This window comes from Pyrgilauda ruficollis, unplaced genomic scaffold (assembly GCF_017590135.1).
Source record: "Pyrgilauda ruficollis isolate IOZ18807 unplaced genomic scaffold, ASM1759013v1 scaffold187, whole genome shotgun sequence".
NCBI classification, from domain to species: domain Eukaryota; kingdom Metazoa; phylum Chordata; class Aves; order Passeriformes; family Passeridae; genus Pyrgilauda; species Pyrgilauda ruficollis.
In genome coordinates, this window is record NW_024517762.1 from 391,238 (window position 1) to 402,761 (window position 11,524).

Below are 11,524 nucleotides of genomic sequence, written 5' to 3' on the forward strand. Positions count from 1 at the left end.
CCTTGCCCAATCCCCTGTGGAGGTGGCCTTGGGGACATGGTACTGCAGGGCATCATACCTGAGGAAGCCAGGGGATAGATGCTGCCCTCTGGGTTAGGAAGGAGCCTGGCTGTCCTCCCCCCCTTACCCATGAACTCCCTGCCTGATCCCATCCAAAAAGCATTCCTGGGACAAAAATCCTCTTGGGCGAGCACTGGCTCTGGGACTGAGTGCTTGCTCCAAGTACTTCCAGCCCCTTTCTGTAGAAGGAGCTGCAGGAGGGCTCCAGGGATTCTGGCTCCATAAATCTACTTTACAGCCAGAGCCTTTTCTGTTTCAATCCATCCCTGCTCCTGTCAATCCATGTGCATTCAGGCTTGGGAAAGGAAGAAGGAAGGAGTGGGATGGGTGCAGCTCTGCTGCTGAGGGTGGGTCAAAGCTGCCACACTGCCAGATCCCTGGGGAACCATCCCCTCCCTCACCCTTCCCAAATGAACCCAGCTCCTGCACAAGACAGGCTGTCCCACTGATCCTGCCACAACAGGATCCAGAGCTGAGCCTGGGCTTCCTTTTCCCATTAGAAAAAAAGGGTGAGGAGGCATTAGCCACTACTTAAATTGTCCAGGGAGATTTTTCCAATGGCAGGAAGAAGATTCTGGCTCAGACCAAGATGAGTGCACAGGAATTGTTGAAGGAAAAGGAATTGCAGATAATTAAGACAGTATAGATAAATACAGTAAATATATAAAAAAAAGGGTTACAAGAACATTATCCCCTCAGTGATTTAAAAACCTGATCTTCCTTAAAGCAATTTCCAAGCTTCCTTGTACAAGGGAATATCCTAAGTGAATAGGAAATGAGGCAGACTAGGAAATGGCTCTGGTTGCAGATTAGTAACTGTGATTTCTGCAAGGCAAAAGCAACAGCCACCAAGGTATGGGGAAGGAGACACACCAGTGAGTGCTGGACTTGAATAAACAACTTTATTTCTGTACAAAAGAAGAATAAAAAGTTAAAATTGTCAATAGAGGGTAAGTAGAACACAGACCCTAGAAACCACCTTGGCTGCCTCGGCTCAGCTCTGGAAGGTGCAGGAGGGGCCGGGCGGGGAGTGCCACACGGCCGAGCTCGTGCGCTTGAAGTAGCGGGGTTTGCTCTTGTAGAAGATGTCCTCCAGCTTGGGGCTGGGGATGGCCCCGAACAGCGCGTCCAGGTCCACCGGGTGGTAGTACTGGTGCACGATGGCCTGCTGGAGCTGCGCCCCTGCGGGAAGAACGGGAACAGCACAGGCTGCAGGCCCTGCCTCGGGCGGGCCGGCGCTCCCCTTCCCCTCTGAGAGCCACCAGCTGTGCAGGAGGCGTGGGACATGTCCCACTGCCACCACACCCGCTTCTCCTCAGGAGCTGGACTGTGCCCCCCCTTCCTCTCCAAGGACTCTGGTTTCACCTCAGCCCAGGAGCGCTCGCAGAAAGCGGTGCTGATCCCCCCAGCACACAGAGCTGGGAGCTGCCAGAGGTGCACACACTCCTGGACTGCGCTTTGAGATGGATCCAAGCAAGGCTGGAAAGCTCCAGGGCAGGAGGGAAAGGAAGCCAGCCCAGGGCTGGCACCTACCATCAGCCCAGGTGGGGACGGGCTTCCGGGGGTTGCTCTCATCATCTGTGGAGTCGTCACTGTTCAGATCCAGCCCGTAGCTGTTCTCATTGGCCGGGGGCGATGGTGGTTCTTGAGCACCCTTCAGGGAGCCGAGGCAGGATGTGGAGAGGGATTTCTGAAACCACACAGAGAGCAGTGATGAGCAAGGGGAGCAGCACTTCCATGGCTGGGATGGCCACCAGAGCCCCAAAGTGCTCAAATCCTGAACCAACACAAAACTGTCACTGGGCTCCGTGCAGCAACATCTGCTCTTAACACTCCCTCCCCTCCTGTTTTTGTGGAAAAACCTGGGAAAGGCACACTGTGCATGTCCCAGCACTCAACTCTCCACCTAAAACCTTCGGTTTTCCCTTGCTGGAGCTCTGACACAGCCAGGACGGAGCCCAGAGCAGATTCCCGGCAGAGACAGCGCTGCAGCCCAGTTCCGAGCAGCCTTTCCTGCTCTCTGCCCATGCAAGGCTCTGCATCTGCAGCTGCCACAAGCCTGGCTGCCCAGGGCCGCTCCCAAAGGGACGTCGCCTCAGGACCTGCTGCCCTCCCGTGGCCGCTTCCAGCATCTTTTCCGCCTCCAACCACTTGTTTTTCCATCGGGCTCCCTGTGCCAAGAGCGGCGGTGGCTCCGAGCCGCAGGGGCCAAGTAGCCACAGCAGGCGGGGGCCACCCGAGGGCTGTGCCGCGTTGCGCCGGGGCCAGGGCTCACCTTGACGGCTTTGTTCGGCCATGTCCCAGGGGCTGCTGCTGGAATGGGCTTTTTCTCGTCTCTCAGCTGCTGCTGACCGCCAGCCTCCTGTAAGACAGGGGAATGAAGTCATTCCTCACTCACACAGAACAGACTCTGACACAGAGCTGTGTTCTTGGCAGCTCTGGCAACATCCAGCCCTCAGCACCCCCGTGGCTTCTTCTGCAGAAATAACCCCAAATCCAAGACTGCCAGATAAAGCCACTCCTGTCTCTGCTTAGGTCCAGCCTGGCTCTTTGGAGCCCACACTCACCCTCTCTGCTTGAAGCCAGACATTAAGAGCTGGGAAACAGGATTCTGGTGGCTCATATCTTTTCTCCAGCCCAGGCCTGAGAGGCAGCTCTTTGGGACTTGGTTTCCCCTAATAAAGAGGGAAAAAAAAAAACTCAAAACCTGCTGAAGTTCCTTTTTGACCCAAACCATTTCTCCTAGAGCTTCCCCTCCTGTGCTGCTCAGCCATTTTCTCCTGCCTGGAAAAGCTTTGCCAGACTCATTCTGGCCCTGCTGCTGGCAGCACAGGAAGGATTCAGACCTTAAATTAAATTTATACAGCACAAAAGAATCCAAGTGCCAGGGACTGAGGGAAGGAGTGCAGCAGGAGCCCACACAGGAGGAAGAATTGATCTTGAAGAGGAAGAACCATTTGGGGCATTGATTTTTCACTAATGAAGCAATGAATTTAAGAGTAGAGAGTGAAAGCAAATGTTAGTGTGATATTTCAAGGCCAACAACCCTGACTTAAAGCCCCGGTGTTCTTTGTGTGAGTGCAAATGAAGTGACAGAGCCACGTGGCACCCGAGGTTTGGGGGTCACATCCTTTGGGCACAATGAGGAAATGTGGCAGTAAAACACTAATAAATCTCTAATTTCCACATTGGTTTCAGGATCAGTGAATGCTCTTTGAGATGTTCTTCCAAGTGCCATTTCGTGATTGTCACCATACCATGACAGGGCTGAGGCTCACCTGTCAGCCAGGGAACCCCCAGCCCTTGGCTTGCTCCTGCACACCACCTCTGTACAATAACCATCATCAGCTTTATTGCATTTGATCCTCTAAACAACATCCCAGCAACACAGCACTTGGAAAACACCTGGTCCTGAGCCCAACCTGTGTGCTGTATGTGGAGAGGCTGCTCCCAGCACACTCCAACCCCACCTTGGTGGCCTTGCCAGCCAATGCTGCTGGCTCCTGCTGTGCTTGGGGGGGCTTCTCCTTCCCTCGCTGCTTGGGATACCTGGGAGAAAAGAAAGAATTTAGAGGGGGAAGCATGTCTATCTGTCCCTCCCCTCTCACAGCCTCCTGCTCCTGCCCCCCAGCCTCCAGGCAGCCCCAGAACCCAGGTGCAACACCACATTTACATCCACTGCTTCCCCAAGGCTGTGGCCAATTCCCTCCTCCAGGACAGGCACCAGCTCACACCTCTCCTTCGCTTGTCCCAGCTGTTTCTGCTCCAGAAGATTCTTCAGTTCCAAAACTGTTTTCCCTCTTTCCTTCACTTCATCCTCTCTTTTCTGCAGTGGTTCTTGCTGCTCATTTTCCTCCTGAAGAAAGAGGAAAACACTGCAAGGCTCCAGCTGCTGGAATACTTCTCCCTTGTGCCCCCAACCCAACATCAGCTGCCTGGACAGAGATCTGGCAGCCCAGACCCCAAAAATCCCTGCACAAGCAGAGAGTGACCTGTCCCTATCCTGCCAGCCACACCAATACAGCAGGTCCCTGCTGTCCCTGTCCTTTTCCATGTGCAGGAGGGTCCTGAGTTGCTCTTACCCCTCTCAGGGATTTCTGCTTCCGTGCTTCAGCTTCCCCATGTTTCTTGGATCCTTTCCTCTTGCTCCGCTCCTCTGCCACCTTCTCTTCCCTCACCTGTGAGATGTGCAAGTGGGAAAGCCACACCTGTCAGCTCCACTGCTCCAAGGACACACTTCACAGCCTTGGAGGGAGGTCTGAAGCTTGGGATATCCCAGATCCTAAGGAGACTGAGGACCCAGCAGTGGGTGTGCATTTGTCCACTCAGGGTTTGGGAAGGGCTGAAAGGAACATGACGCCTTGTTTTCCAAAGCTAACCTTTCCAAAGGCTAACCTTTCCAAAGGTCCCTTCAGTCCAGCCCAAAATGAGCAGCCAGGCCTCACGCAGAGGCTGCTCAGGCTCTGGGCCCTCAGGCACAGCTCCCTCACCCCTTCACAGCCATAACACAGCAGCAGCACTGGCATGTGGCCACCAGCCCAGCCTGCCCCCCAAAAAGGGCCAGATCAGGCTCTGAAACCCAAACCTGACCCAAATGCACCCCCTGAGTCACACACTCCAGGCCAAGCACATGGGCCAGGTGAGGCTGTCACCTGCAGGGCTGTGCCCAGGGCAGGCAGGGGCTGCCACATTCCCTGAACACAGAGCAGCATGAACAGGGCCTGTCCCAACAAGAATGTGCAGAGGGATGGAGAACAAAAGCCTCCCTTTGTCAGAAGGAATTCTGGCATGCATGGAGCTTGCCCTGCTCACAGCTCCTGGTCTCACAGCTCTCCTTTGGAGAGGCCCAAAGCCCACTCAGCCTTCTCACCTTCTCATCACTCTGCAGGATCTTCTGCTCCATCCGCTTTTTCTTCTTTTCCTCCATCTGTTCTGCACGCTCTCGAGCCTGCAGGGCCTTCCTCAGGCGCTCTTCCCTCTTCCTGGGCAGCGTGGGCAAGAGGGGCTCGTCAGCCCTGCCTGCTCCCAAAGGGCTCATTCCAGGTGGGAAGCATAAGGCAAGTCTGTGCTGACCAAGGAAAGAGCAGGGAGAAAGGAGCCCAACTCACTGCTTCATTTCTGCCTGACGCTGTCTCTTCTCCTCCTCCACTTTCTTCTTCCTCTGTTCCTCAGCCTCCTGCTTCTTCCGGAGGTTCTCCAGCCTCTGCCTCTCCTTCTCCTGAAGGGAGAAGAGCTCAGACTGTACCAGGTGCTGGGGGCTGTGTCTCCCCTCAGGTAGCCTGGTACACACAGTCACTGTTGGAGCCATTCACCTGGACACCAGGATGGGGAGACAACGCGTATTTGGCAACAGGGATTATCCAGTGCAAGCAGAAGTACAGAAGGAAAAATCTCAGTCCTTCAGCTGCAGAGAATAGCTTTAGAAAATAAACAGCACACCCCTGCTGTAGGTGACCACCTGTCCCAGCAGCCAGGAAAATGGTGCAGAGGAAGCAGAGTGCAGCCTGGCTCAGAGGCCAGAAGCTCCCAGCAGTGCCCAGTCCCAGCAGAACACACCTGCACAGAGATCCTGTCACCTCACCGCTGGTGTGGCCAGAGGGCTGATGGACATCGGCACGAGGGGAGAGTGTGGTCAGCGTGTCAGCCCCATGGATAAGGTGTCATACTTACAACAAAGTCTCCCTGCAGAGAAAGGGCATAAGAAACACAGTTAAAGGTTTGGAAGTAACACCAGAATTCCCCTTCCCAGCAAATGCAGCCCATTCTCCTCCCACCCCTCAGACATGACGCACCTTCAGGTGGGACCGGGTGGGAGTGTTACGCTTGATGAAGTCCTTGATGCCACCCCCTTGTCCCTGCAGGAAGTTCTTCAGAGGCCTGACAGCCTGAGGGGAGAGAGGGAGGGAGCTCAGGGCCTGCCTGGGACAGGGGGCACAGGGCTGTGGCACCACTCACCTTGCTGGCCGGAGAGGGGGATGACAGAGCCTGGTTTGCCAAGGACTTGTGCTTCTCATCCAAAGGGGAAAGGACCCTGCCCCCCGTCTGCTGCCCGTGCCACAGGACACCCAGGGCTTGCTTGCAGCCTTTCATCCTGGTGGCATCAGCAGGAGGGACATGAAATGGCTGTCACACTCTCCAGAGGGATTTACTGGCTATTACATCTTTCTCCCAAAACCTCCCCAGCAACACACAGTGAGGAGACACATCAGGTATTCCAGGAGTCAGATCAGGTATTCCAGACACTCACACAGACAAAAATAACCAGGTCAGTCACTTGCACCTCAAGAGCCCTTGAAGTCACCTCCCAGCTCTGAGCTAACTGTGCTAGGGCACCTCTGCTGGTTTGTGCAGGACCTCGGGTGCTCTTCCCCAGTCCCAGACCCAAAGAAGGCTCCAAAAGCCACAAGGGACTTCCAAGACACAGGATCTGGCCAAAGGGGATTTCAGAGCTACTGGAATTTGGGAGAGGAAGGCAGGGAAAGAATCCCCCACCCCTTTCTTTAGCACAAATTACTTAAAATGCTAAACCCGAGTCCTTCCAGACCCCTGGTTCATCCCTGCTCCTTGCAGTCTCCTACCACATGCGGGAGGAACTCTCCAGGGGCTTGGCACAGTGGGGTTGCTCCTGGCTCTTCTGGGGTTCACTGCTGGGATTTACATGGCTTCCTGTGGAGAAATCTGCAGTCAGTGCCACGTGTGAGGCATCCAACTCCCTCCAGGGACTCTTTCCTCCATTCCAGCTCCAGCTGCTTGTCACACCCTCCAGTTCACAGGGAACAAAAAACCCCAACTCCTCCTTCTTGCTCAGAGTCACACAGGACCTCTAAATCTTCACATAATGCAGCCCCAGAGGGAAAGAACATGACACTCTGGAAAACTCCAGCTCCAGGAGCTCCTTCCCAAATGTCCCCACTCACTCATTGTACAGACTGAAGCTGGACAGGGCAGTGTTTGTCTCACATCTTGGACACAGTTACATGTCCTTTCCCACCTAAGTGATGTCTCACCTCTTCAGGAGGCCCAAACTTGACCTGGAAAACCTCCTTGACTGGTCAGAAGTGGTTCAGTTTCAACACAAACCCCTTATTTCCCAGGAATGCTCCCACTGACCCCGAGGTCTGTGTGTTCTCAGGGTTTCATGCAAGGAAAGCAAGACCACCTGGAAGTTACCTGCAGCATTCCCTGCCTGCTCCTCCAGAGGTGACAGGTGCTGTGCAGGAGGGCTGGCAGCTTGGGGACTTGTGCTTGGAACAAGGACATCTCCAGGAGCCTGCAGGGAAAGGGGACAAGCATTCTCTTAGCACAGCTGCTCCAAAGAACAAGGCTACCAGGGACCTGCTGCCCTGGAAAAGCCAACTGCTTGCTCAGGTGGGGTCTGCTTCCCTCCCAGTGAGGGCTGTGCTGGCTCGTTTTGGGACATCAGCCACATCCCTGCATCCAGTGACAACCTCAGCAAAGGTGCTGACCCAGCAAGAAGGCATCCACACAGTCTGAGGTTGTTCCTTGGAACTCACCTTCTCCCTCGGGGAATGTGGCTCCAGCTCAGGCCTGTGAAGGAAAAGCTATTTTAATAATTGAAATTCTCTCTGAAGGCGAGTTACAGGTGATGGAAGCAGTGTATGGGACTCCAAGGAGGGTGCAGGTTCCTAAGCACATCCAGAGGCTGTTCCAGCCAGGCACATCAAGGCTGGGCTGTGAATTCCTCTGAGGGACTGTCCCACTGTGCTGCTGAACGCCCCATAACCACCTTGGGCCCCAGTAGCAGGAAAAGAGGGAACTCTGACAACCTTGGGCTGTCCCTTCCCCAGAGCAGACCTGACTGGCCACCAGCATTGCCAGGCTAGTGGCAGCCAGGAATTCCAGGAACCCCAGGACACACCACCAGCTACCCCAGTGAAGGACTTAGTCTCACTGTGCCTGAACAGCACAACCTGAAATCTCATCCAGCCCCAGTGACAGCAACATCTGCGCAGTCCCTGACAAAATCTGTGACTGAAAAGCTACCCCAGAGTGTCCTCACAGGGAATGCTGGGATCCCTTCCCACCTGCCTTACATGGCAGCCTCACCTTTTGCCGCTGGTCACGTCTTCTTCCACAAAGGCCTCCAAGGAGCTCTGACCTGGAGAGGAAAGCACAAGTGGAGCTGGGAATTTCACTCCCAGGCTCCCAACAGCCACAGGGTGCACATGGAAGAGCTCAGGCTTCCTCCCAGGAACATGGAGTGCTCCGCTTTCCCCACCAGCACCACACCTCCCTCGAGTGCCACTGAATCTGGAGTGGGCTGGGGAGGCAGAGCACTGAGGCAGCAGCTCTGCTGCCTGCAGCCTGCTCCAGCTGCCTGTGTCACAGCCAGCATTCCCAGGCCATTGGCTGCAGCTCCTGCCTCCCTGCACGCTCTGGTGCAGGGATCCAGGGGGTTTGGGCTGATTCCAGGCTCACTCCACCCCCCCATCACACCCCTTCGCTCCAAGTGTTATAACAAATGCCTGGATACAGCGTGACTCAAGGCTGACAAAGCTGAATTCCAGAGGCCTCCATGCTCCACCACAGCCCGTTTGCCTGCAGCAGCAATGGCTTTGGAAAGCCCAAATAGCCAAACCCTGTCAGGAGCAGCAGGAATAGCTGATACAAGGCATTTGGAGCTAACAGGAATAGCCTGGGCTCCATGACCCCTGCTCCTCTAGTGACACAGCTAGTTTGAGTCTCTTCTATCCTTGCCCAAAAAGCATTTGAGCTCCTCTGCCCACTGCAGCCTAACTTCAGGGCTGCACTTTCAGCCTTATTGATTTTTTGGAGGGCTGGCAGATGCCATAAATTAAAGCCCTTCCCCAGGGAATGCAGCAGTCTCTCCCGATCCAAAGGCACACGTGGCTGGAACCAGCCTGGCCACGCTCTCCCTTCCACAATTGTGCTTTTTGCCCATTCCCAACCTGTGTACCCCAACTCCACCTGCCTCCCAGCCTTCCCCTGCTGCAGCAACACCCTGGCTTGAAGCTGCACCCCAGGAGCCCACAAGGACAAGGAGACTTGGGGCAGCTGGAGGCAGGGATGAGCCGCTCCACACCGCTCCATTCCCACATGGAAGCAGTGCAGGGACTCACAGCTCACTCTGCTGGAGGCAGAGGAGGATTCTCGTGCCGCTGCCTTCCTGGCCCTGCTGATGGATCTCCGGATCATGTTCTCCCTCCTGCTGGCCAGGGAGCACTTTTCTGCCAGGGAAGCCCTATGGCTCTTGCGGGGGGCGCTCAGGCCGCTCCGGCGGCGCGTTCTGGATTTCTGTGCTGCACTTTTACTGGGGGAGTCCTGGAAGAGCAGTGCCTCGAGGCCTTGAGGAGATCCATCTCCTTGGAGTGCAGCAGGGTCACCATTCTGAGCAGCCTTGGGAGTGGAGGTGCTGGCTCTCCTGGGGTCCTGCTCCCCATCCCTTCCTGGCTGTTCAGCCAGGATCCCAGGGACACCAGGGACCTCCTGGAGCTCATCTGCTGCATCCACCTCAGGCAGCTGCTCCCCCAAAACTGCTGGAAGGGCTGCATCACCCCGGGGACACTCCTGGCAATCCAGATCCACCATGGGAACACGTGATTCCTCAGGCTGCTTCCCGGGCAGAGCCGGGAGCTGGGGTGTGATGCCAGCCTGAGATCCTGGAGCACAGCTGGGCACGGACACATCCTGCCCCTCACAGCCAGGGCTCCGGGGCTGCTCCTGCCTCAGGCACTGCTGGGAGCTCAGGCTGGAAGACTGCAGCTTGACACCACTCCTCCTTCTGGATAACCTTAAAGGAAAAGAATTTTGAAGGAAACGGTGAAGGAGTTGTCTGCTCCCAAATAAGTTTTAGAGGGACAAGCAGATGGGGTAAAAGTGAAGCTGCTGCTCCCTCTCCACTCCACCATTCCCTCTCACAGCCCATCCTATCCCTGGGGAGAGACACAAGGACACAGCCCAGCTGGGAGCTCACACACAAGGGCTGTGCCACACAGACAGAGTGAGGTGTGCACAAATGGCAGTGGGAAAGGTGTATTTAGCCCTACATCAAGAGCTGGGTTTAAACCCTGCCCTGGCAGCAGCACATGGCAGAGGACAGCACCTACACAGGGACACACAATGTGTCACCTTCCTGCCGACATCAGCAGGCCTGGCTGCATCAGCAGCTCTTCCCAAACCAAGTTTAAATGAGGGAAAACACCAACAGGAGTTATCTGGGCTGCCCCCTGGAGAAGGCATGACCTGAGCACCCAGAGCAGGGCCCAGAGCTCTCCCTGCTCCCATCTGCAGTGCTGCTTTTCCTGCTCTCCCTGCACACACACAAACCTCCCACGCTCCCGCTATTCCTGCTGCTCTCCCCACCCTCCATGTCTGCTTCCTGACAGTCTCCCACCTCTAACTCTTCCTCCTGTGGGCTTTTCACCACAGTTAGCACGATTCTAGTGCCCTAAAACACCAATGGATCAGGTTTGGGCAGCTTTAAAAGTGGCGTGGGCTCTAAGCAAATCACTTGGAATTTCCACTTCAGTCCCTCCACAAACACTTGGAGTGTCCCTGCCTGCCAACTCAGACGTGGTGCTGGGAACACATCCCTTTCCCAAGTTTTCCAGGCACTGACACAGAGGCTTAGGGAATGAACACCAAGAGCAGCAACCTCAGGCCAAAACACAAACCCAGTGAGACAAAACCCAAAAGTTATCAGACAAGAAAATGGAGTGTTTATTATTCTTTAACTATAACCACAAAAAAAAAATAGTGAAAGAAAGCAGCCAACTTTATCCCAAACTCTCACCAGAATCAAACAGTGAGCAACCCCAACGTGCCCCTTTGGTAACTCAGGGAATGCAGGCACTGTTTTGTTTCATCCAAACACCATGAGGCAGAGCCAGAGCAAGCTGACCCACCTACCTCCTCCTGCTCAGCTCTTTGTTTTCCTCCCTCATCCAGGACGACTGCCTTTTCCTGAGCTTCCTCCTCTGCGACGGAGTTTTGGGCAAGAGCATGGGCTCATCCCTGAAGCTGCTGTGAGGCAGAAGAGGCAGAGCACAGACTGCTTCCCCCACTGCCCACATCAACCCTCCCAAACGCACCCACACCCGGCTAGCGGGGCACAGCGGGCTCCCCTCAGGGCAGCCCTTACCTCTTGAGCATCCTCATGCCCTGCTCCTCCACCTCCCGCAGCCAGGCCAGGTGCTTGTGCTGGGCGTCGGAGAGGAAGCGGGACAGCCTCTGCCCGCACACTTCCAGCAGCTGCTGGGGACCCTCCGCCATTGCCTCGCCTGGAACACAGCGCGGGAGGACAAGGCTGGGGGGCAGCCAGGACACCCTCAGTGTGGGAAAGAGAGACACAGGCACCGGGGGAGTATGAATACAGGCCGGGGCACAAGTGTTGGGGAACCCCTCCCAAGCGCTCCACACTCCTCGCCCGGCTCCCTACCGGAGCTGCCCCTCCTGCCCCTGCCGCCGCCTCGTCCGCTCACCA

General features: G+C 55.7%; 1 protein-coding gene across 1 annotated transcript; it reads right to left on the bottom strand.

Annotated features, from left to right (window-relative positions):
- Positions 1-954: 954 nt before the first annotated feature.
- Positions 955-11,443, bottom strand: LOC121352305 (inner centromere protein-like). The gene is made up of 19 exons (XM_041465122.1): positions 11,183-11,443; positions 10,951-11,064; positions 9,162-9,832; positions 8,128-8,179; positions 7,575-7,608; positions 7,231-7,330; positions 6,639-6,726; positions 6,016-6,151; positions 5,853-5,945; positions 5,731-5,742; positions 5,169-5,278; positions 4,931-5,042; positions 4,143-4,238; positions 3,795-3,916; positions 3,531-3,609; positions 2,628-2,735; positions 2,336-2,422; positions 1,594-1,750; positions 955-1,242 (listed from the first exon to the last, which is right to left on the bottom strand). Exons 1-19 carry the CDS (start codon positions 11,311-11,313, stop codon positions 1,055-1,057), a joined length of 2,490 nt encoding a protein of 829 aa, XP_041321056.1. The 5' UTR covers positions 11,314-11,443; the 3' UTR covers positions 955-1,054.
- Positions 11,444-11,524: the final 81 nt, after the last annotated feature.